This window comes from Budorcas taxicolor, chromosome X (assembly GCF_023091745.1).
Source record: "Budorcas taxicolor isolate Tak-1 chromosome X, Takin1.1, whole genome shotgun sequence".
Lineage (NCBI taxonomy): Eukaryota > Metazoa > Chordata > Mammalia > Artiodactyla > Bovidae > Budorcas > Budorcas taxicolor.
The window spans coordinates 14,472,355-14,497,312 of record NC_068935.1 but is presented as its reverse complement, the minus strand read 5'-3'; the positions used below and the strand labels follow the sequence as shown (position 1 = coordinate 14,497,312).

The window sequence follows — 24,958 nt, the reverse complement described above, 5'->3', positions numbered from 1 at the left end:
TCCCACCACACACTCACTGGGGTCCTTGAGCGTCTTCATATTCCTGTTGTCCAAGAAGTACGCACACATGCTGCTTCTAGGAGACACAGAGGAACAGTGGGTGGTGGTCTGGCCAGCACAGGTGTCAGCAGGAGCTGGCCTGCATCTGCTGGGGAACCACATGGCCTGGGGAAGGATTCTGGGCTGTGATACTCACAGGGCTGGGTCCTCGGGTTGGAATGGAATGGTCAGGGAGAAGCAGGCCTCCTCATGATAAGCACCCAGAAGTCTCTGGCGGTTCCCATAGTCATGGATCAAGTAATACCTGAGGGGGAGCAGTGAAGACAATCTATCTGTGTAGTCTGGAGCTTTGGTGGCCTCCACTGTCCTAGGGCTCCCCTTGCTCAGATTCTCAGGAGTACTTACTGCTGCAGGAATTGCAGGATTAGACTCTTCAACTCTTCAGATCCAAAGAAGCTTCCCTAGAATCAAAGCAGTCCTCAGGACCAGGGCTGACACCTCCTCACGTACCACCTAGAACCCTGCTGGATCCTCTGTGCTCACCTTGCACGTTGGTAAGCACTTGGGGGCTTCCATAGCACACTTAGAACCTGAGGGTGTCTCCTGGCCATCCTAGGGGAGGGAAGAGGAAGTCAGCAGCGCAGTCTAGGATGTGGCGCTGGATGATCAGGGAAGAGCATGGGGAGGGGCTCAGAGGTCAGGGAAGAAAGTGTCCCTGGAAACGCCGGAGGCAGGACTGCATGTCCTGTCATCGCCATGGGTCCCCGAAGCCTGTGGAGAACATGGCTGAAGATCCAGAGCCTTTCCAGGTTCCCACAGAGAATGGCACAGCCCCCACCCCCAGGACATTTAAGGGTCAGGCTAAAAAACGGAAACGGAACAGGTCCTAACCGGTTTCCAAGTAGTTTGAGGGCACTGTCAGTGCTAGTTAGAGGAGTCTGCACTTACCAAGCTTAGCAGCCTGGGGAACAACTCCAGGAGGGTGCTGCCAAAATCAAGACAAAAGAAAAATGTCAGTGAAACTCTGGACGTGACCCTCCTCGTGGGAGCAAGTCACTTACAGTAATCACAGCGCCCTCACACCCCAGTATCCTAGCATTCAAGGGCCCTGGTCACTGCTCTATGGACGGACCAAGAGGGAGACTGTCCCCTCCAACCCTTCCTCAAACCCCCTCCTCCATCTCCTTTCCCCTGGGGAGCTCCCAGCCAGACTGTTCTGACTCCCTTCTGCAGTGCCACAGGGACCAGCACTTCAAACCCAGTCTGCAGGCCTTACTCCCCTCTATCCCTTCCTTCCTTCAGGCCCCAGCGAAGGCTGTAGAGAAAAGAAGATGTGGGAGGACGGGAGCCCGGGGCTTTGCTACCTCACTTGGAGTCCAGCATGCTGTCAAGTCAGGACACACCTCAGGGATGACCAGGTGCTATGGCAGGGAGGTGACTGAGCTGGGGCTCAGGAGGTAGGGAGGGGAAGAAAGAGAGAAAGGGAGTGGAGGGAGGAGGGGAGAGATGAGCGAGACACAGGGTGAAGAGACAAGGCAGAGGAGGACCTCATGTTGGCTGACTTATCACGGAAGGTGGTGCACACGGCATTTCTGTCTGCACTCATCCCTTCTGGTTCCAGCTGATGACCCTTGTCCATCTCCCCTGCAATCTTCACCTAGAATTACAGGGAACACCCACATGGACCAGATGGCTCTGCACCCACACCCTTCCTTTCCCTACAAATCCACCTGCCTTTGTCTGTCACCACCCATAAGGCCTCCCACATTCCTTTCAAAGGAGGATCTGGGTGCCCCACCTCACCTCAGTGCTGGACAGATTCAACTTCTTGGTGGCAGAAGCAATCTCCATAATGGTGGACAGGCCATGCACCAAGTAGGGCTTCTTGTTGCTCAAGTACAAAGATGAAAGCTATGATGAGGCAACAGAGTGAGGACTCCAAAGGGAATACCTGAGACACATCTGCCTCTTCTACCCGATGTCTCCTTCCCTCACCATTGGTCCCAACATCGGGCCTAGGTCCTCACCATGGGCCTGATCCCTGGATGGACATGTGGGAAAGCAGCCACGCTATTTCTACGGTTCCATGGCATTCCAATATCACATGGTGTCAAGTCTCCAGGAAACCAGGAGGGAAACACAGGCGACAGGGTCCCAGCTGGAGCACCTCCTGCACCAAGCCCTCCCCATGATACCATCTCCGAGTGCTCTACCCAGACAGACCCTCTACCCTCACCTGCCCTGCAGTTACTACTGTAGCCACACCGGGGCCAAAGCGGAGTCTCCGGATGTCAAGAACTTGCTGGCAGGCATCGTATGGTTTATTCATGGTAAGCTGCAGAGTTAGGGATGGGGTCCAGCGAGCTTGAGTTTGAAGGTGAGTGGGGGGAAGAGGTGGGTCTGGCTATGAGGGCACAGCTTGTGTTGAGTCTGCATTACCTTTATCTGCTCCAACTTTTCAGCTGTCAGTGCCTTCTGCACAGACTGGGGTGCATCACAGGGCTCAACAAAGATAGGTATCTGTAGAGAACACAAGAGGGGCTGGGTAAGCTCCAGGAAATCTGTGCATGGGATCAAGCAAGACCATGCTGCTCTCCTGCCCTCCTGCCCTCAGTCAGCCCTTGACACACACCTTTTCATTATCCTCATTGAAAATCTGGCCGTTGACATTCTTCAATGCACAGGCAACGTTGGCTTTCTCAACAAAGAACTGGGCCTGCATTTTCTCATAGTGAAACTGTAGGGAGAGAGACAGCAGAAGCAGAATACGAGACCAGTGCCATTTCTCTGGGCCCGCAATCTACCCCACTTTCTCATCATCTCCATGTCCTGTCTTACTTCAACTGCAGTAAAGGGGACACTGCACTTCTTCTGAATCAAATTCATCAGCCACTTCTCATCATATTTTATACCAAAGGGAATCTAGGAATCAGAGAACAAATGGGAAAGAGGATGGATACAATGGAATCCAACATTAAGGTAAGACATGACTGTGTCTTGCTTTAGGACCGTTTCTCAGGGTTTAAATAATTCCTTAAGACAGTATCTGTTATCACTAACTTTGGTATGAGACAAGGATTTTCTATATACACTTTCTTTGCATTCAAATACTCTTCCTGAAACAAAACTGACTTAATATGTTTCACATGTACTTCCTTTTATAAAGTTCCACGAGATCCACACGAGGTACACCTGGCCTGTCACTCTAACATGGACCCCAGAGACTCAACCTCCTCCCACACCCAGCTCAAGCCAAACTGCGTGATCTGGTGTGAAGTGCTCCACCTCCACGGCACTAGGTTTCCTCCTTTGCTGTTAGTCAACCTCTCCCATGCTCCTCCTTGCAGTCAGTCTGTTTCCTTCATAGCGCTTCTCTGAACCCGCCCTTAGAAGGATCTAAGAAGATACCTCCTAGTAGTCACAAGACAGATTACCAACACCACTGCCCCAGAAAAGTTCCCAGCATCTCTATACACATCCAACATGACTCTGTCATCTTCTACATATTAGGTTCATTTAGCCAGGATACTCACGATGATCTTGAACCAGCTCCCCAAGGTCGCATCCTGTCTATTTGTTTTCATTGTTCTCTCCAGAGGCTTTTGCTTTGTCTCCATGTTAACATGCATTTGGTCTTTTCTCTGAAAACTACTCCTCCAGTGACGGGATGGAATGGCATAGGGAGCACTGTGGGGAAGTGGAAAGAAAAAAGTGGTCCATATAGGCTTGGAAAGTCTTCTCTACATTTTCCCAAATGATACCAGAGTTATAATAAAGACTGCTCAAACATTAACCTGATCCAATCATTTTTTACTCTGGCAAGCTGGAGAGAAGAATGACATATTTAACTGCAAGGTTTTGTTGTTCAGTGGTTGGTACATGTCAGCCACGGTGACTGGTCACTTACTATCTTGCTTGGATGTCCATATGAGCATCACTTTCTTTTGAATCTCTGTCTTGCTGTTGCTGGGAAGTGACCGGTTCAGACCAATAGGCGTATTGCCTTCAGTACATACCCCAGCTTCGTGCTCTTCTTTGTAGAGAGTTCACTTTATCAGTGTGCTCTAAAACTGACAACAACATATCAGTGATCCCAGTATCAGAAGTAGTCCTGAGTAAATATCATGACTAATGAAGAAACATCATTCTTTATAATCTAAACATACATGTATCATAGAGCTAAAAAGTGGCCGAGAGACTTCACCATGGCTCCACTTTTCAGGAAATGAGAGGTAGGAAGCAGTCACAGACAAGACAACAGGCACCAAGGAAAGGGTCTGGATCTAGAGCGCAGTCTGTGATGTTAGACTCTGTTCTACTTGGTTCAGGTTAGGTGACCTGGGACAAGTGGCCTTTTATCCCCAAGTCTCACTTCTCTGCTCTGCTCTATGAGTACAATAAACCCTACCCTGAAATCTACCCTGGTGTGATGGTTCAAGGGTCAAAGGTGATCTGCCTCCCTGAAGGAAGAATTAGAGAAATGAAAGGTAAGTCTTAGGAAAAGACCCAAGATGGAACCTGGAGATATATAGTATGGAGAATACCCTGCCCCCCAAAAGAGAGAATTAAAGGTGATACAATGAGTACACCTAACACATGGTTAATGTGAGCCCCATAGAGAAGGAACGGGAACAGGGGAGAAGTGGTATTTGAAGAGAACTTGGTTGAGAAGTTTCCAAATGTATCAAGATATCAACTTAGGATACCAATATTAATAGGAGGACTTCCTTTTTGGTTCAGTGATTAAGAATCCACCTGCCAATGCAGGGGACACACATTCAATCCCTGGTCTGGGAAGATTCCACATGCCTCAGGACAACTTAGGCCCTGTGCCACAGAAACTGAACCCGCGTTTTAGAGCCTATGAGCCAAAACTACTGAAGCACATGTGCCCTAGAACCCGTGCTCTGCAACAAGAGTGCAACAAGAGAAGCCACCGTAATGAGAATCCTGTGCATTGCAACTAGATAGTAGTCCCTGCTCACTGCAACTAGAGAACTCCCTCACCCAGCAGCAAGTCCTAGCACAGCCAGAAATAAATAATCTACTTTTAAAAGACCAATATTAATAGGACAAAAAATATGCTTTACGGGAAAACATCCTTAAAAGAAAAGACATTCATTTCATCATCACGTAACAAAAACTCAGAAGATTTGTGACCTGAAGATCCAAACTAAAGAAATATTATAGGCTCTTCTTCGGGCAGAAGAAATATCACCCTAGGTGAAGCCACACAGATACAGGAAAGACAGACGAATGACATTTGTGAATATGGAGGCAAATTTAAATGAGTATTGACTATATAACACAATGATAATAATTTAAATATACAGAGAATGAAAATGCATGACAATACATGTGGAAGGAGTGTGTGGAATCAAAGTGTCGAATATGGAGGCAAATTTAAATGAGTATTGACTATATAACACAATGATAACAATTTAAATATATAGAGAATGAAAATGCATGACAATACATGTGGAAGGAGTTTGTGGAATCAAAGTGTCTCAAAGCCCCATAACTGAGCAGCTTTAGGGAACTAATTAACTAATATTAGACTGTGAAAAGGCAAAAATGTACATTGTAATCTGAAGGGTGAACACTACAGGAATAGCAAAAGAATGTTTACCTAGATAACCATGCAAAGTAATGATTTGATAGTTTAAAAATATTGACCGTATCAAAAGAAAAGAAAGGAAAAGGAACTTAGAAGAGGCAACAATAAATATACAGCACCATGATATACATAAACCAAATTATATCTATTTTTATTTTAAAAGATTCAGGCAAAACACTCCAAAGAGAAAGGCAGATTTTTATCAGACTGGACAAGAAACCTTTCATCAGATACTCCTGAAAAGAGACATATGCAAAATTTAATCATCAGGAAAATTAGAAAATAAAAACTGCAAAATGTACAGCTTTTCACATTAACCTCAGAAAACTGGTATAACCGTATCAGTAAAAGAAAAGGTACACTTTCAAAGGGAAATGCCTTTATGATAACAGGTTCAGTGCAATAAGAAGATAGTAATACAAATTCTAAATTTGTATGCCTCTGAAAGCCAGCATACAAAGCAAAAACTGACAGAAATAATGGACAAATCCACAGTCACAGTGGGAAATTTTAACACATCTCACTGAGTGACACACAAAATGACAGACAAAATCTCAGCTAGAGGGAGAGGATTTAAAAATATGACTTAAATTTATTTAATTGACGTCGAACAATGCACATGACTACTCATCAGACATTCCAGAATATATCACATCCCCGGCAATAAAGCCTCAAGAAGCTTCTAGGGGCTAATACAATTTACCCTAACTGTTAATGTAGTATCCAGTAGTAATGGTGGGTTTTCTGCCCCTCCCCCACCTCTCGTATAAATTCGGAGAATACTAGTTTATCTAATCCTACCATCCACCTAGGTGACCCTCGCCACTCCCCAAACCCTAGACCTGAGACGGTAACATGACTCATGCCTTTTCCTTAGCCAGGGAAAAATTCACGTCAGCAATGGCCATTTCTGTCGGAGGGGAGGTTTACCACGTGGAATCGAGAAGGGTAGTGTAAGAGCCCACTTGGCCCATTTCCTCAAGAGACTGGAACAGAGTCAGTCTGGGCTCTCTCCCCCCTTTCCCCGAAGGACAGTCAACTGGTTGGGGGTCCTGTGGTTAGGGGTGGGGGAGGGAACCCAGAACCCTTCCTGCTTCGCGGGGATCTGAAGAGAAGGTCTCATGCAGACCACTCACCCATAGGGTGGCCTGAAGGCAGAGATCTGTCACCACCGTCCTCACAGGCTGCCCTGGAAGAGAATCTGCGGTCTGGAGCTGGAAGTTTGTAGAATCAAGGAAAAGTGCTGAGGGAAGAGACTGCGAGCCCCAAACAACTTCCTCACAGCCACACAAACAAGATGGCGTCCCAAGAGGAAGTCCTTTCCCCAAGGTCATAGAGGAGGAGAGTCTCGGGGGCCAGAGGAGACTTAACTTCCTGTAATCGCTGCCCTCTGAGTTGGCTACCAGCGTAACATCCGAGGAACTCTTTCCAACAGTACCACCCCTGTAGAGGAGGCCAGTTAGAGTCAGGAGGCTTAGGGATCTTGATACTTGTAGCTACAAATACAGAGAACTCTCTGTGCCAGACTCTGCATCAGCTACGTTACACTGTGTTCCTTCATTCTGCAGACCCAGAGAACTGGGAGGGCCAGCGGCAGGAAACGCTCTGTCCTTGCTACATTACATCTGTTCTTTCATGTATTCCTCACAAGGGGACTTTGATACTAGAATCATCAACTTTCCAAGGTTGCTGAGGCTTATTGAGGTGCTGCACTTGTTTAGGGTCATTCAGATGCTACTGGGAGAAACAGGCCGGAATTGAGCTCCATGGAATGGAAGATGCCTTCCTGAAGCATAGCTTTACTAAATACTTGGTGTAACATAGGGGTTTTTCTGAAGTTTATGCAAGTGAAGTGAAGGCGCTCAGTCGTGTCCGACTCTTTGCGACTACATGAACTGTAGCCTATCAGGCTCCTCCGTCCTTGGGATTTTCCAGGCAAGAGTGCAGGAGTGGATTGCCATTTCCTTCTCCAGGGGATCTTCCTGACCCAGGAAACGAACCTCGGTCTCCCGCGTTGCAGGCAGACGCTTTACCGTCCAAGCCACCACCTGACTATTCTAAAAATAATCAGGTGGCTAGAATTAACTCTAATCCATTCCAGAGAGATCATATCAATACAACCACAAAAAAAAAAAAAAACCTTGAAAATAAAATAAAAAGGAAATACCAAACAGAACTTGGTGGGTCACTGCAACGACAGTAGAAAAAAAATTAGTCTTTCCTTTAAAAAAAAAATGTAGTCAATGTAGGCAGATATCCCCTAGTGCAGGGGTCCCCAGCTCCTGTTGGGAACTGGGTTGCACAGCAGAGGGTGAGCCTAGGGGGAGTGAGCAAGGGAAGCTTCATCTGCTGCTCCCCACAGCTCCCCGTTGCTCACTTTACTCTCTGAAACAGTGCCTCCGTTAGAGCCAGAACTGTAGATATGAAAGTCTCAAAGCAGAGGGTTTCTAAAGAAGAAAGGAAAAGCCCGGGCTCTAGTTCATGAGCTAGAATTTTCTGGAATTTTTAATATCTTCCTTCCCAGTTCTCTGTGCCCTGAAAGAGGTACAATGCCCGAGAGAGATGAAGAAAATCTACACACGAGTGTGTGAACATCTGAGGTGAGGGAAATGTAAGACGCAAATGCATGCGAATACACAGATACATTGTCAACAGTTGAAAAAGTTGCCTTTTATTAAACAACCACATGTGAACATTTTTATAACATGCAAATATATTGGACCTTTTGGTTAATTAGTTGTTGTTTTCAAGTGTTCCTCTGAACAAATTAGCCTAATCAGAAATTCTCAAACACTGAAAATGTATACTTAGAAACTAAAATTATTCTCAGCCTTCCATCTACAGGATCACCTTATCATGACCCACACGTACCCAAGGTATCCAATGTAAAACAATGAGTGCAGATTTTCCAGATGTGTTTCTCTTTTGGTAGTGCATATACCTATCTTAGTTTTCCCTGGTGGCTCAGACGGTAAAGCGTCTGCCTACAATGCGGGAGACCTGGGTTCGATCCCTGGGTCGGGAAGATCCCCTGGAGAAGGAAATGGCAACCCACTCCAGTACTCTTGCCTGGAGAAACCCATGGACGGAGGAGCCTGGTAGGCTACAGTCCAGGGGGTCGCAAAGAGTCGGACCCGACTGAGCAACTTCACTTTCACTTTCACACCTATCTTAAAGGATTTCTGTAGTTATGTAGTTCTAGATTGGAGAAGGCAATGGCACCCTACTCCAGTACTCTTGCTAACTATAATATTATTTATAATTTTGAATTACAGGGACTTCTCTGATGGTCCAGTGGTTAAGATTTTGCACTCCCAATCCAGGGGCACTGGTTTGATCCCAGGTTGGGGAACTAAGATCACACATGCCACAAGGTGCAGAAACAAATAAATAAAATAAACATTTAAGTTATATAAGTAAATGTGTGCAAATCAAATTCTAATTTATTATGACATCTTCAGATTTTCATTTCTTCAGTTAATGGTCTGGCATATTTCCAGATGTTTACTGAAAAAGCATTTTGTTTTTTAGATGAACTGACTTATTTGTGGTTATTTTTGTCTTTTCTTTATTGATTATCAGAAATCCTGTTTGCTCTTGCACATGAACACAAAAGCTGTAATACTGTTTGAAATGTTGTCTCCAAACTTTTCCATCTTTTGCATTTTTTTCATTTGACCGTAAAGAAATTCCTTCAATTTTCGTGGATTTTTTTAAATACAAAAACAAAGGGCTTCCCAGATGGCACAAGTGGTAAAGAACCTGCCTGTTAATGCAGGAGACACAAGAGACATGGGTTCGGCCCCCGGGTCATGAAGATCCCTTGGAGGAGGGCATGGCAACCCACTCCACTCTTCTTGCATGGAGAATCCCAATGGACAGAGAAGATTGGCAGGCTATAGTCCATAGGGTCGCAGAGAATCAGACGCGACTGAAGCAATTGAGCGTGCATGACTGAAAAAATGAGTAATGCATAGGGTTGCATCAAGTACTAGTCCACTGGGAATTCTAGATTCAAAGACTTGAGGGCCTCGTGACAAAATGGAAAAGAGCTTTAGCCCAAAATCTACATGGATTAATAATGGGGAAAATATTTGAATCTGTGTTTGCTTATTCAAGATACTATGTAAAGTGCATCTGGCCGAATATAACTCCATAAATGATCATTTCCTTCCCTCCACGGAGGCTAATTGCCTCCGCTTCAACCTGAGCCCCACACAAATCCTTCAGGACACTTCAATCCCTGGGGCCCTATATTCAGGGACTGGATTTCACCTATGTCATCTTCAAGACCAAGACATCGGGGAGAAGATTGTTTGAGGACTCTATCAACATGCCATTGACACCAGGACAACCAAAACTAGATATGAGACGCAAGAAAAGCTTAGAACTCTGTTACAAAATTAATTAGAGCAATTGAGGTGAAGTTGTGAAAAGCCCATGTCTCTCCCAAACAAAAATGTCACGTATAAAGTAAATCAAATTATTGGCAAAATATTTGGAACATATTTTAGAGCACATGTTTTATACTATATGATATAAATAAATCTGATCAGTAAAGACGGTCATTTAAAGTCTCTTAAAAATTTGAATGAGAACTATGATTCACAAACATATAAAGATCAAACAAATACAAAAACAATTATATACGGAAGCATATATGAATGTACATATATTTACATATGTATATTTACATAAACATACATATATACATCAACATGCATATATACATACAGAACATAGTATATACACATACTGTGAACAAAATCTGGAAGAACAGATATGCTCATGTAAATTTACTTACTTAATATTGTACAGAGAGAAATATATATGGGGAACAAAGTAAATTACCAAGAATATATTTCTTGTTATGGAAAAAGATTAATAAAACGTAAAAATATACAGTATCTATTGTATACACATCCCTGTATTTCATTAGTTTTGAAAAGAAAGATATTGATTTGAAGTCAGAAAAGTAAATAATGTAAATTTTTATAATATTATAGGATATAACTAGTTGTGAATTTCATTTCAAAAAGTAATTTATGTGGCTTAACTGTGTGTATATGAATCGATATTTTTTTTCACATTACACTTGTCTCTTAATGACATGTATATCGGTTTCCTGTCAGAACAGGGAGGGAGATGCTGAAGCAAAGTTCTTGCCACTAGATTTAATGTACATGGGCTGACTCACCCTTACTGCTTCCTTTACCATAAAATCCTACCAGATATTTCCTGGTGATGGGCATCTTGCTCCTTTCCTCCTTCTAAGGCTTTTATTCCAGATATGTTCACCAGGTGGCACAGATCTCCAGTTTTTGAATGTTATCCAGTGAGAAGTGCTATTTGGGAAAAGGAATGAAAAATGTTTTAAAAGTTGCTTTGCACTGCGAGTAGTGGGAGAATATTATAAAATAAATTCGTGCTCAGAGTGCTTTGCCTAACAATTTTCTTCTCCTCTGTGGTTTCCCAGATAGAAATCATCGTAATAATATGACTCTTATGCCTGAGGCGGGAGCAAGGAAGGCAGAAGGGGTTCCTGTACATCTCTCTACAGCTGTCCTGTTAAGGTTCACAAGGTTTTTCCCTGAGTGAGAGACTGATGGGTAAGGGATTTCCACTCTGGATTTTCCAAAGGGATGAACCAGATTACAGGGTATTTCCTTCCTGTCATATTTGGCTCGTCTCCACCCTTTCCTCTTTTGCTGGCTAAATCCTCCTTAACCTCAGATCTCAGCTTAAAGATCACTTCATGTGAGAAGTCCCAGACACACCCTACTGGTTTGATTACCACTCGGCATATAATGGGGGGCTTCCCTGGTAGGTCAGATGGTGAAGCGTCTGCCTACAATGCGAGAGACCTGGGTTCGATCCCTGGGTTGGGAACATCCCCTGGAGAAGGAAATGGCAACCCACTCCAGTATTCATGCCTGGAAAATCCCATGGACCAAGGAGCCTGGTGGGCTACAGTCCACGGGGTCGCAAAGAGTCGGACACGACTGAGCGACTTCACTTCACTTCGCTTCAGGCATATAATGACTCCACCACATTTGCCATCTCCAGACACACTTTGCATGTGAAAGGGGACCGAAGGCTGCGAGCTCGCCAGTTTTCAGAGGCTGTAGCATCACATAGTGGCCTTCAGATGCTGAAGTTTTCAAATATCTTGTCTGAAGAGTCACCTAAAATTCACTGTTCCACTTCGAAGGGGGATGCTGGGAACACTTCAGCAAAGGAACTGCAGCATTGTTCCTCAGACAAAAAGCAGACTCTGTATTTCTGAGAACCTGTGGCAGCTGGTGTAAGAAACGCTGCGGGCAGAAGGAACCAGCCCTATGGACCGTTGAACAGGGCCTTTTATTGGGCGGTCGCTCTCGGGCAGAACTCCCGGGGGCGGGTAAGCAAGGGGGGGGGGGGTCTGCGAAGCAAAGGGAGTCTGCACGGTAAAGGGAGTCTGCGGAGTCTGCGAGGTGTGAGGGGTGGGGAAGGGGTTTTATAGCCCGGGCAGGGGCTCCCATATAAGGAAGAAAACGCGGGCTCAGCGGTGATTGGTGTTCAAGGGCTCCGTGTCGGTTCCTGATTGGACGGCGAGGGCTTCGTGTCGGCTCCTGATTGGTCGGCGTGGTTGCCGGCCCGTCTCCAGGGTGTGTCTGCAGCGCCCTCTGCCGGGGCATGTCCCAACATGCCCGGGCATGCCTCAGCACGCCTGACCTTTCCCTGACCTCTCGTCCTGACCTCGCCCTGACCCTTCATCCTGACCTCGCCCTGACCTTTCATCCTGACCTCGCCCTGACCTTTCAGCTGGGGATTGTTGCTCCTTCTGAAAAAGAGCCATGGAAAAGAGTAATGTATTGACAGTCTGTCATTTTTAGTGGATTGGTTTTGCATGGCAAAAACCAAATGAATCTTCCAGAGGTAGAATTGCAAGTCTTAAAATTTTTGAATAATTTGTTCTGTGGAATACTCTTAATTATATTTCAAAATATTTAAATGAGCTTTGAAAATAATAAAAAAATAAAACTAAGGAAGGAAGAAAAATGTTCCATTAACCTCTGATGAGACATCACTTTTTTTATATTCTCATTAATCATGTACATAAAATGACACTGGCTTAGCTTTAATCTACATATAGCATTTAATCCTTTTGACATAACTACAAACTCCACATTGTGATTCATTCCTTATAGGTGACAAAACTGAGCCTCAGCCAGACCTGACTGAGACTAAAGCCTCTGGGTGACCTTTACTGCCTTGTGATTTCAATAAATCCTGACAAGGACCATATGAAGGAGAGAGTGGTCACTCCCTGGATGGGGAACCTGAGGTTTGGGACCTACTTTAATGGCCTGCACTGCCGCACGTCATGCTCCTACTCGCTGGCTGGTTCCAGACTGGGACCCTCGTCTTCTGAACCTAAACTTTATTCTTCCTACCAATTCACTCAGCCTTGCCTCAATTACAGATACAAGTATATGTTGGAAATATTGTGAATTGGTTGCACACCATTGCAAGAAAGCCCATATTGCGACAAAGTGAATAACATAAACTTTTTGGCTCTCCATGTCTTATAAAAATTATGTTTATACTGTACTGTAGACTATTAGGTGTACAATAGCGTTGTCTAAAAAACAAAGTACATATCTTCGTTAAAAATACTTGATTGCTGAAACTTGCTAACAAATATCTGAAAGTTTAGAGAGCCATAAGCTTTTGGCTGGTGGGGGGGGTCAGGCATGTGTTTTGATGGCTGCTGACTGACCAGGGTGGTGGCTGTTGAAGGTTGGGGTGGCCATGGTAATTTCTTTAAATGAAACAACAGTAACGTTTGCTGTATCAATTGACTCTTCTTTTTCAGAAACAATTATTAGCATGCAGTGTTGTTCGTTAGCTTTTTACCCACTGAAGAATTTCGTTCAAAATTGGAGTCTATCCTCTCAAAACCTGCCACTGTTTTATCTAATATTCTGAATTATGTAATATTCTAAATCCTTCATTGTCATTTCAAAAATCTTCACAGCATCTCCACCAAGGGTAGATTCCTTTCAAGAAACCACTTTCTTCACTCCCATAAGAAACGGCTCCTCGGGGTTAAAGTTGTATCATGAGATTGCAAAAATGCATTCAGATATTCAGGTCCCTTTTCTGTTTCTAGTCCTCTTGCTATTTCCTGAAACCATAAAACTCCCAGGTGAGAATATAAGAAAAAGCTCCTTGGCATTGGTCGTGGCGATGATTTTTAGATATATTACAAATGCACAAGTAACAAAAGCAAAAATCAACAAGTGGGACCACAAAACAAAACATCTTGCACAACAAAAGAAACAGTCCACAAAATAAAAAGGTAACCTGTGGAACTGGAGGAAATCTTTGTAAACTGTGTGTATAACATGCAATTAATTTTCAAAATATGTAAGGAAATCATACAACGCAATATAGAAAACTCTGAGTAAAATTTGGCAAATGACCTAAAGAGATATTTTCCCAAAGATTGTATATAAATGGTCAACACGTATATGAAAAGGTGCTCAATATCATCACAATTGCATAAAGAAGAATAAAATACCTAGAAACAGATTTAACAAACGAGGCGAAACACCTCTACAGTGCAAACAGTAAGACACTGGTGAAAGAAAATGAAAGAGGCACAAATAAATGGAAAGATATTCCATCTGATGGATTGAAAATCTTAATGTTGTTAGAATGACCATAATACCAAAGCAATCTACAGATTCACACAATCTTGAACAATCTTGATGTTCACTGGAGTCATCAGAGATTCCTGAAAGAGGAACTAGGCCTGGGACAGTGGGCAAGACTTAAGGAGGGGTGGATGGAAGGGAGGAGATGGGGAGTTCACTCTGACTGGAGTGAAGAGTGGGGGCTCCCAGGTGAGCAGATAAGGCCGAGAGGTAACTGATGGGACACTCCTGGGGACTGAGGCTATCTGGGTGTAGGACTGATTGGGGAAGGACCATATTTGCTTCCATGGACACTACACAGCCCCTTCATACACTGAAATGGCACAACGATGGTGAGGAGTGAAGCGCCCCACATGTCTGTCACTGGTCCACAGAGCAGAGACGGACCAGGTCCACTGAGAGTAGGGAAACTGTGCTGATACTCAGTTCCCTGAACCTCCTTTAAAGTAGGAAGCAGACATAAAGGGGAAGAGATGCCCCATGCCATCTGGAAAATATACACCCGCTTTAATTTCTCTCTGACCCCAGATCCCAGGGACTCCATCTGCCAGTGAGGTCCTACCTGCCTCCTGGAGTCACATTCTTAGCCAGAACATTCCGTCCACCTGCTAGCTCTCCCCACACTCTGCTTTGCTCCATCTCTGCATCGTCGCTGACATCACTCAGGCTTTTCTCCTCCTTTGTTGTCTCAACTCCTTTCATCAGCTCAGTGAGGTGCATCACAGCACAGCAGTGCTGTGACAGTTCAGTTCAGTTCAGTTCCATCGTTCAGTCGTGTCCAACTCTTTGCGACCCCGTGAACCGCAGCACGCCAGGCCTCCCTGTCCACCACCAACCCCCGGAGTCTACCCAAACTCATGTCCATCGAGTTGGTGATGCCATCCAAACATGTCATCCTCTGTCATCCCCTTCTCCTCCTGCCCTCAATCTTTCCCAGCATCAGGGTCTTTTCCAATGAGTCAGCTCTTCGCATGAGGTGGCCGAAGGATTGGAGTTTCAGCTTCAACATCAGTCCCTCCAATGAACACCCAGGACTGATCTCCTTTAGGATGGACTGGTTGGATCTCCTTGCAGTCCAAGGGACTCTCAAGAGTCTTCTCCAACACCAAGATAACCCCAAAGTTAATATTCACCTTCACTATCTTTTACTTTTTTTTTTTTTTTTTTTGCACTTTCCATTTCTGCAGAGCTAAAGTCTGACAGCCACAACGTGGTCGAAGAAGACAGTGACTGAAAGGAGTGTGTTTTTCCTGTATCCAAACTAACACAAAGACTTTTGGTCACTTTATGGATGCCTCAATTTTGAATGTGACCCAATGTTGTATTAGTAGTGTTGGGCATGTTTATATTTTCCTTTCCTGGGATTATTTTAGGTGGCCCAAAGTAGGTGTCTGCTGTACAAAAATGATCTTAATGACTGGATAACTGTGATAATGTCGTCCCTCACCTACAGCCAGGCATCTTGAAGTGTGAAGTCAAGTGGACCTTAGGAAGAATTACTAGAAACAAAGCAAGTGGAGGTGATGGAATTTCAGCTGAGCTTTAATATCCTAAAAGATGATGCTCTTAAAGTCCTGCCCTCAATATGCCATCAAATTTAGAAAACTCAACAACAGCCACAGGACTGGAAAGGGTCAGTTTTCATTCCAATCCCAAAGAAAGGCAATGCCAAAGAATATTCGAACTATGGCACAATTGCACTCATTTCACATGCCAATAAGGTAATGCTCAAAATCCTTCAAGCTAGGCTTCAACAGTATGAGGACAAAGAATGTCAGATGTATAAGCTGGATTGGCAAAGGAACCAGAGATCAAATTGCAAACATCTGTTGGATCATAGAAAAAACATGGGAATTCCAGAAAAGCATCTACTTCTGCTTCATAGATAACGCTAAAGCCTTTGACTGTATGGATCACAACAAACTGTGGAAAATTTTTAAAGAGACAAGAATACCAGAGCACCTTACTTGCCTCTTGGGAAACCTGTATGCAGATCAAGAAGAAAGAGAACCAGACATGGAACAAAGGACTGGTTCCAAAGTGGGAAAGGAGTATATCAAGGCTATCTATTATCACCCTGTTTATTTAACTTATCTGCAGAGTACATCATGTGAAATGCTGGGCTGGATGGATCACAGACTGGAATTAGATTGCAGGGAGAAATATCAATAACCTCAGATATGCAGATGATACCACTCTAATGGCAGACAGTGAAGAAAAACTAAAGAGCCTCGTGATGAAAGCGAAAGAGGAGAGTGAAAAAAATGGCTTAAAACTCAACATTCAAAAAAATGAAGATAATGGTATCTGGTCCCATCACTTTATTGCAAATATATTGGGAAAAATGAAAACAGTGTTAGATTTTATAGTCTTGGGCTCCAAAATTAGTGCTGATGGTGACTGCAGTCATGAAGTTAAGACATTTACTCCTTGAAAGAAAGACTATGACAAACCTAGATAGCATATTAAATAGCAGAGACATCAGTTTGCTGACAAAGGTCCATATAATACTATGGTTTTTCCAGTAGTCATACAATGATGTGACAGTTGGACCACGAAGAAGGCTGAATGCCAAAGAATTGATGCTTTTGAATTGTGGTGCTATAGAAGACTCATGAGAGTCTCGTGGACAGCAGGAGATGGAGCCAGTCAATCCTAAAAGAAATGAACCCTGAATATTCACTGGAAGGACTGATTCTGAAGCTGAAGCTCCAATATTTTGCCACCTGATGTGAAGAGCCAACTAAATGGAAAAGACCCTGATGCTGGGAAAGATTGAAGCGGGAGGATAAGGGGATGGCAGAAGATGAGATGGTTGAATAGTATCATGGGCTCAGTAGACATGAGTTTTAACAAACTCTGGGAGACAGTGAAGGACAGGGAAGCCTGGTGTGCTGCAGTCCATAGGGTTGCAAAGAGCTGGACATGAGCAATTACTGAACAACAACAAGGAAGGTACTTCAAAGGTGCTTTCATTTACCTCTGTTGACTGTTTATCAGGACTTTGAATGATCCTGGGACTAAATTTTCCCCTGAAACCTGCCCTTTGAACATTTTCCCCTCTGGATGTTCATGAAGGCTCTCAACCTTTCCTGTCTCTGTGGTGTTCACTGCTTTGCTAACTGGGTGGTTAAACCCATGAGCTTGCCTTCATTTCAAGAGAGTTTATTTGGAAAGGACAGAGTGATGCATGTTGTGAAACTACTGTCAACTCAAGACCATAGTTAAAATCCTGGGAAGTGGAGACACTTCCTAACTGTTGAATGGAACATTTGTTTAGAGACAGATGCCCTTCTCTTACCCATGTGATTTCCCTGAGGCTGCTCAACTGGGATGATCATATGGCAGACTCGTAAATGATTTCTGGGCCCGCAACTATTACCTATCTGTGTGAGCATGTATACCTCATCTTTGACCCCTGGTGTCCCCTTTCCTTGGGGCGCCTCCTACATGCTTGATCCTCCTGGAAAGTGTGCTGAGCTGAATGTACCCACATGCAGCATGTGGTCATCTTGTAGTCTGGGGGCCTGAGGGGATATGTGAACAAATTGTGGCATCAAGTGTTCAGGGGGTTACTGGGGTGTGTTAAGGTGAGGCTCAAACTGAGGGGCTGGTGACAGCTTTCCTTGGCAAAGCCACCAGGGCTGGGGGAGCCAACTGTGGCCTGCTGAAGGCTTTGAAGACCCCCACAGCTCCCCCACTAGGCAGTGAGCCCCCTAGGCCCGCTTGCTGGCTTCAGTTTCATGGTCCACCCCATCTGGAACCCGCTGGGATATTTTAAACCTTCACACCCTTGATCTTGGCCTCATTTAAGCTTCTAGATATTGGGGAGGGGTGCACTGAAGTGTACCTTCAATGTCTGAGTACGAAGGACAGACCCAAGAACTTCCTCTGCACCCCAAGTTTCTGCAAAGCCCCCCAGGCTGCCCTTCAAGACCCATTCCCTGCAGTTGGGCCTGGCCCACCTCTCACAGGCTGCAGGTGGCCAGGCTTGTGGAGGGAAGCTGAGAGTGGGAACAGCAGATGACTCCCATGTTGGGAGCTTGAGCATTCCCTACGTCAGTTCAGTTCAGTCACTCAGTAGTGTCTGACTCTGTGACCCCATGGACTGCAGCACGCCAGGCTTCCCTGTCCATCACTAACACCTGGAGCCTACTCAAACTCATGTCCATCATGTCGGTGATGCCATCCAACCATCTCATCCTCTGTCGTCCCCTTCTCTTCCCGCCTTCAATCTTTCCCAGCATCAGGGGCTTTTCCAATGAGTTGGTTCTTCCCATCAGGTGGCCAAAAGTATTGGAGCTTCTGCCTCAGCATCAGTCTTTCCAATAAATATTCAGGACTGATTTCTTTAGGATGGACTAGTTGTATATCCTTGCAGTCCAAAGGACTCTCAAGAGTGTTCTCCAACACCACAGTTCAAAAGCCATCAATTCTTCAGTGCTCAGCTTTCTTTATAGTCCAGCTCTCACATCCATACATGACTATTGGAAAAACCATAGCTTTGACTAGATGGACCTTTGTTGGTAAAGTAATGTCTCTGCTTTTTAATATGCTGTCTAGGCTGGTCATAGCTTTTCTTCCAAGGAGCAAGCATCTTTTAATTTCATGGCTGCAGTCCCCATTATAACCATGAATGTTTTTGATGTTCCAATTGTTCTATCTTTGGTCAGTGGGAGCCCCTCAGGTTATTATTCTTTTTGATATAATTTCTGTTATGAGAGTTCAGTCCAGACCCACCTTGTACAATCCTTACCTAGACCAGAAATCAGGTATTTCTCCAGGAAGACTGGTGCCTTTTAGAGGGAAATGTGTTTAGAAAATTCAGCGCAGGGACTACAGTTGCTGATTGCTACTAGATTGGTCAATGTTTCTTGCCCCTTTCAGCAAATAGAGCTAATAAACATAGATCTCATAGTCAGAAAATCTACATCATTGTCATGCATCCTGGTTGCTCTTCTGTCCCCTTATAGGTACACATTTTTATCAATTGCATTTACTGCACAGTTTAGAGAATATAAGAAAAGATAACATACATTTGTTTCTCCTTTCAGATGTAAAAGTTGTCATAGTTTACACCAGTGCTATCCGATAGAAATTTCTGTGGAGTCGGGAAAATATTCTGTATCTGTGCTGTTCAACACGGCAGTCAGTAACTAACATTTTATTCAGGAATTGAACATTTAGCTACTAAAACATGGCAACTGTGATTGATTCTTAATGCCATGTAATTTTAATTTAACTTACTGTAAGTAGTTACTTGAAGCTAGTGGCTATCCTATGGGACAGCAGCAGCTCTGCACACTTTTCTGCACCTTTTTTTTAGTATCACTGAACATTATATCCTGGCAATGACCCCATAGCAATAGAGAAAGAGAGTTTTATTGTTTTTTTTTTTGTTTGTTTTCTCTTATTGGTTTTTATAGCTGCATAGTCCTTTTGGATGTAGATGGACCAGTTTATTCAACCAGCCCCCTGTTGGTGTATATGTCTTGTTTCTTATCTTCTGCTGTATGAATTATTCTGGCAGTAATGACTTTGTACTTAAGTCTTTTCTTCTTTTTACATTATTACTTTAGGGTAATTTCTTAGAAGAGGCTGCTGATTCCAATGGTAAGTGTCCTGGTAATTTTATAACATCATAACAAATCCCCTGGTTAGGAGTTGTACCATGTCACATTACAACCAGCAATGTATATGTCTCCATATTACTTCACAGACTATGTAAATGATGAGAAGAGGCATCTTGGTTTTTTTTTTCTTTTTTCTCTTTGCATCTCTTGGTCAAGAGTTAGGTTAAATAGTTTTTAACATGTTTAAGGAACATATTTTCTGGAAATATTTCTTTGTATGTAGTACACTATCTCCTTCAGAACGTTCTAGTTTGCCTTTTATTTTCATAAGCTTTCTGTACAAGTAGATAAACTTCATTGGTTAGATAAGTTGTATATTTTCCCCAATGTGTAATTTTTTCATTTTACTTTGCTTATGTGATTTTTTGCCATGCAATTTTTAATGGAATCGAGTGTTACCATGGTTTTCCCTTCCTGTTTTTGGATTTGAAGTCATCTTTGGAAAACTTTTCTCAACTACTAGCTTCTAGAGGAAACTACTGGGGGTGTACATTTGTGGACAGGAGAAAGCGAGAAAAGGATCATATTAGAGTGTCAGGTGTAAGAGGAACTCAGAAAACAAGTGACCATCATGTGAGAAATCTGGGAAAACCATTTCTTTAAGTTAATAGAATTGGGCATTTGGACCAGAGTTTCTGTCCGGTGTTTGTCTTGATAGCTCAGTCTTTACTCTTGCCATCTCTTGTGGATACATACCAGGCTCCCCCTGACTGGCAGAGAACATCTTTATAAAGCAGGAATTCCATGTCATCTCAAATGGACATGTCAGATGACTTAAATGGATAGAACCACCCTCTTATCTCCTCAGAGATAATAAATTCAAAATCAATTCCAAAGTGTGCTGGGAGCCAACGTGAGGAACTCCGCCTGTGGCAAAGGTCATGAGGAAGGAGGCTCGGCATACTCTACCCCCAAAACCAGAGTCTGCTTTACTGTGTTATGCTTTCCACCTACTCTTCTGACATTAACAGGGGGCTGTCCCCTCACCACCTTTTTCTGGAAAAAGCTAATTTAGAGCTTTTAGATAATAAATCTCCTGGGCATAATACGAGTGTTTCAATCCAAAAACCCCTTTGATGGCTTTCTAGCCTGCCTGCAGGACTCTTACAGCTGCGCATGTGATCGTTTGCAGCCTCCCAACCTCGAGAGGCACAGGAAGCTTAAAACATCCTAGGAATGTAGGGGCTTCCGAGGAGTCAAAATCATTAGAATAGGACTGATTAAGGGTTTCATTTGTTGAGCCAATACTTGCTGCCAAATTTTCATATCTTTTATTTGTTGATATAGTTGGTATATATATAAAAAAAAGTAGCAACATAGATCTTTGAGTTAAGTACCTTCTTTGTTATAACCCACTGCACCTTTGTTCTATAGAGATGTAACTTTAGTGCTTTGAGAGTGCTGCAGATTAAAGAAAAACACTTCAGGGGAAATGAGATTAACGTTCATTAAGGAAGAGAGCCATAAAGTGTTAACAGGCCTCTTGGCCAGAAGATAATGTAAATCACCTGAGACCTTTTGTATACAAAAACAAATACAGAAAGGGTCAGGACTGCCGCCCCTGCATGACTCTGTATCTTCCATTATGTAAAACTTAGGGTATATAAACATCTTTAAAAAATAAAGTTATGGGGTTTTTGCACAAGCTTGGCCTCCCCCATGTCGACTCTCTCTCTCTCTCTTTCTCTCTCTCTCTCCCTCTCCTTTTCAGGCTGATCCCTTGGAACACACAGGCTCTCTGTGTCTACTTATTTGCCTGGGCTTCTAAGACCCATGCAAGAGGGAGCCCAAGGTGGGGCACCCTCCGCTATTCAAGCGGGTGCCTGTGGCCTAACGTAGATGGTGCAAACTCCTTGTCTTGGAGTTTTATTGGTTTTCTGCGTAAACCAAGTTATTCAGCATCTTTTCTCCACTTATTTTCCTACCACACTATTTCTTTCAAATCTCCCTCCATATCTTTAATTAAGCAATTAATTCCTCAGACACCGACTCTGTCCCTGCTTCGAATTCCCTGGATCCACCGGAAGTGTACCATTTTGACAGAACAAAAGAAAGGGAAACCTCCAGCTGGATCTGGTGAGAAGAAGAAAAACTAAAACCAACAACACTGGTCACCTCATCCTTGACTCTCTGAGCAATGCCCAGTCAGAAAAGGTAATAAATAGCCTATTAGTCCTATGCAAAAGGACAGAGGTTTGAGTTAGAAGGTGCCACGTTGTCCCATGTTACAAGCTCTCCCACTCACCTACATCATTTCTTGTTTCCATGACAGTTTCCAGGACTCAGGGTCAAGCTTGGACTAATCTTGCTTAAAGTCTGAAGTCAAAGGGATGAGGGTTGTATCCCCATCCCCAAGGGATGGCCACTAACATCCAACTTGTTTCCTATCGGCGTTTCCAGGTATGCAGGTCTGCAGATAAGAGAGAGGCTGAGATGCACATAAGGAATTGGACTGATAGTTCTTGGTACGTAGTACACACGCAGTACACATAATACCTCAGTGAGAAGCAGATATAAACTACACGCATATCCTGTTAGTCTTTTTACACACATATGAATTTTCAAAGAAACTTAAGGTCCGTTGTACCTACTTCTGTCTTTTAGGAAACTTTTTACTTTGAAAAAAAAAAGATGATGTCTTTTTGTTGAGGGAGAGAAAGAAAAATATGTAGAAAATGGAGAGTGCTGCCACCTGGTGAACAGAGTCAGAACTGCAGGTGTGAATGTCTGAACTGGGGGTTTGGCAAAGGATGGGGGATGGAAAGAGCCGTGGTATTGGTGTGGAATTGAACGGATTCCCTCCCACAGACCAAGATTTCTAGACTTCACACTGGCAGCAATCCTTCTGTGTTTATGCCCATGCTGGGATCTTCAAACCTTGGGACTGGAAATCCAGCCTCCAGCCTCCTAGTGAATTGAGTAGAAAGCTGCGTGAATTAGTGTATGAATAACTGATTAAACAAAAATTTGAGACAAAAAACAGATATAAATACACACACATACAGAAAACTGTCAAATACATTATTTTTCAACTCCTTCTGAAACAATGAATACATCACTGTTGTATCTTTATCAGGGTGCAATTTTGTGTATTTTCAACATTTTATTCAGTAAATTACGTATTGAAAACACCCTAGAAATGCAACATTATAAAATAAAAACATCCTCTATCTTTGACAATGCATATTCACCAAATAATCATTGAAGAGATCTGTTTAATACCTAAGTCAATGAATGCATTTCTACACTATTATTTTGTGACTCAGCTGTTGATAAACCTGTTTTACAAAACTTTCTCTTAATATGTTGATAAGTCACCAATTAATACTTCTTTTTGTTTAACACATATGAAAAAAATATAGACATGAGTTTCTCTTAACTTCTTGGTGCCTCCTTTCCAGATTTTTCTCTGCATGTAATGCACTAACATATTTAATCATACTCATACACCCATGCTGATATATATTCTTTGCAAAAAAAAGCATCATATTTTTGGTACATCATGACAATCCTATTCACTTAATATGATTTAGTTCTTACTTATTTACATAGTTTTTTTTCTTTTCAAGTGTTTTTGTGTGCTCTTGATATCATTGACCTACTCTATAGTTTAAGAAATCTATATGTGAATATAATATCTTCCAGGTGTTTGCACATCTTTTAATGTTGCTATGCAGAGGGTATCCAATCTTTTGTAATGAGTTTTAGTGTTTTGCATGTTCTTCACATTGTTTTGAAAAGAACAACTGAATAATGATGCTTCCTCAGATGTCAAATGTCAGTTAAAGTGTAAAATGGGAAATGCTGAATCATTTTTGTAACTCCCATTTACGAATCCTGAAGTAGTAGTTAATAATGCTGTTTCCTAGGTCATGTTACTTAACTTTTACATTCTGTTCCATGAAATGAACTGAGCAAGGTAGCAGGATAGAAGATTAATATATAGGAATCCATTGCATTCCATTACACTAATAAAGAAATATCAGAAAGAGATTGCAAAAAAAAAAAACAACCCAGCAATCCCATTTAAAATGCCATCAAAAATATCTAAGAATAAACTTAACCAAGACATAAAAACTCTAAAATCTTGATAAAGTAAATGGAAGAAAATTCAAAGAATTTAAAAGATATCCCATGATCTTAGATCAGAACACTTAATATTATAAACATGTCTATACCTCCCAAAGATATCAACAGATTTAATGCAATCCTTATCAAAAAACCTATTACATTTTCACAGAACTAGAACAAATATTTCAAAAATTTATATGGAACTACAAAGAGACCCAGAATTACCAAAGCAATCCTGAGTTAAGGAACAAAACTTGAGGTATAACCTTCCCAGTCTTCAGGCCATACCAGGAAACTGCAGTCATCAAAGCAACTTGATACTGGAACAAAAGCAGACATATGTATCAATGGACAGAGTAGAGAGTCCAGACATAATCCCACGAGTGTGTGCCTGCGTGCAAAGTCACTTTAGTCATGTCCAACTCTTTGTAACCCCATGGACTGTAGCCCACCAGGCTCCTCTGCCCATGGATTCTCCAGGCAAGAATACTGGAGTGGCTTGCCATGCCCTCTTCCAGGGCATCTTCCTGACCCGGGGATTGAACCCACCACGTCTCCTGTATTGCAGGAGGATTCTTCACCTCTAGTGCCACCTGGGAAGCCCAAACCCATGGACCTATGGTCAATTAATCTTCAACAAAGGAGGCAAGAATATACAATGGAGAAAAGACAGTCTCTCCAACAAGTGGTGCTGGGAAAACTGGACAGCTACATGTAAATCAGTGAAATTAGAACACCCCTTCACACCATATACAAAAATAAACTCAAAATGCTTTAAAGACCTAAATATAAACTCAGAATTCTGAGAATAGAAGCAATAAACACTCTGAAAAAAATAATTATAGAAATATCTTCTTAGATCAGTCTCCCAAGGCAAAATAAATTAAACCAAAGATAAACAAATGGAACCTAACTAAACTTAAAAGGGTTTGCAC

At 42.9% G+C, this 24,958-nt stretch overlaps 1 protein-coding gene across 1 annotated transcript in view; it reads right to left on the bottom strand.

Annotated features, from left to right (window-relative positions):
• Positions 1–24,958, bottom strand: part of LOC128070146 (nuclear RNA export factor 3-like) — a 55,643-nt gene that overhangs the window by 16,589 nt on the left and 14,096 nt on the right. The window contains 12 exon segments of the mRNA XM_052663449.1: positions 18–76; positions 197–304; positions 406–461; positions 544–612; positions 949–985; positions 1,548–1,657; positions 1,804–1,911; positions 2,440–2,520; positions 2,633–2,737; positions 2,839–2,922; positions 3,534–3,687; positions 3,908–4,064. Of these exon segments, the coding sequence (XP_052519409.1) occupies positions 18–76; positions 197–304; positions 406–461; positions 544–612; positions 949–985; positions 1,548–1,657; positions 1,804–1,911; positions 2,440–2,520; positions 2,633–2,737; positions 2,839–2,922; positions 3,534–3,687; positions 3,908–4,064 (1,128 nt within the window).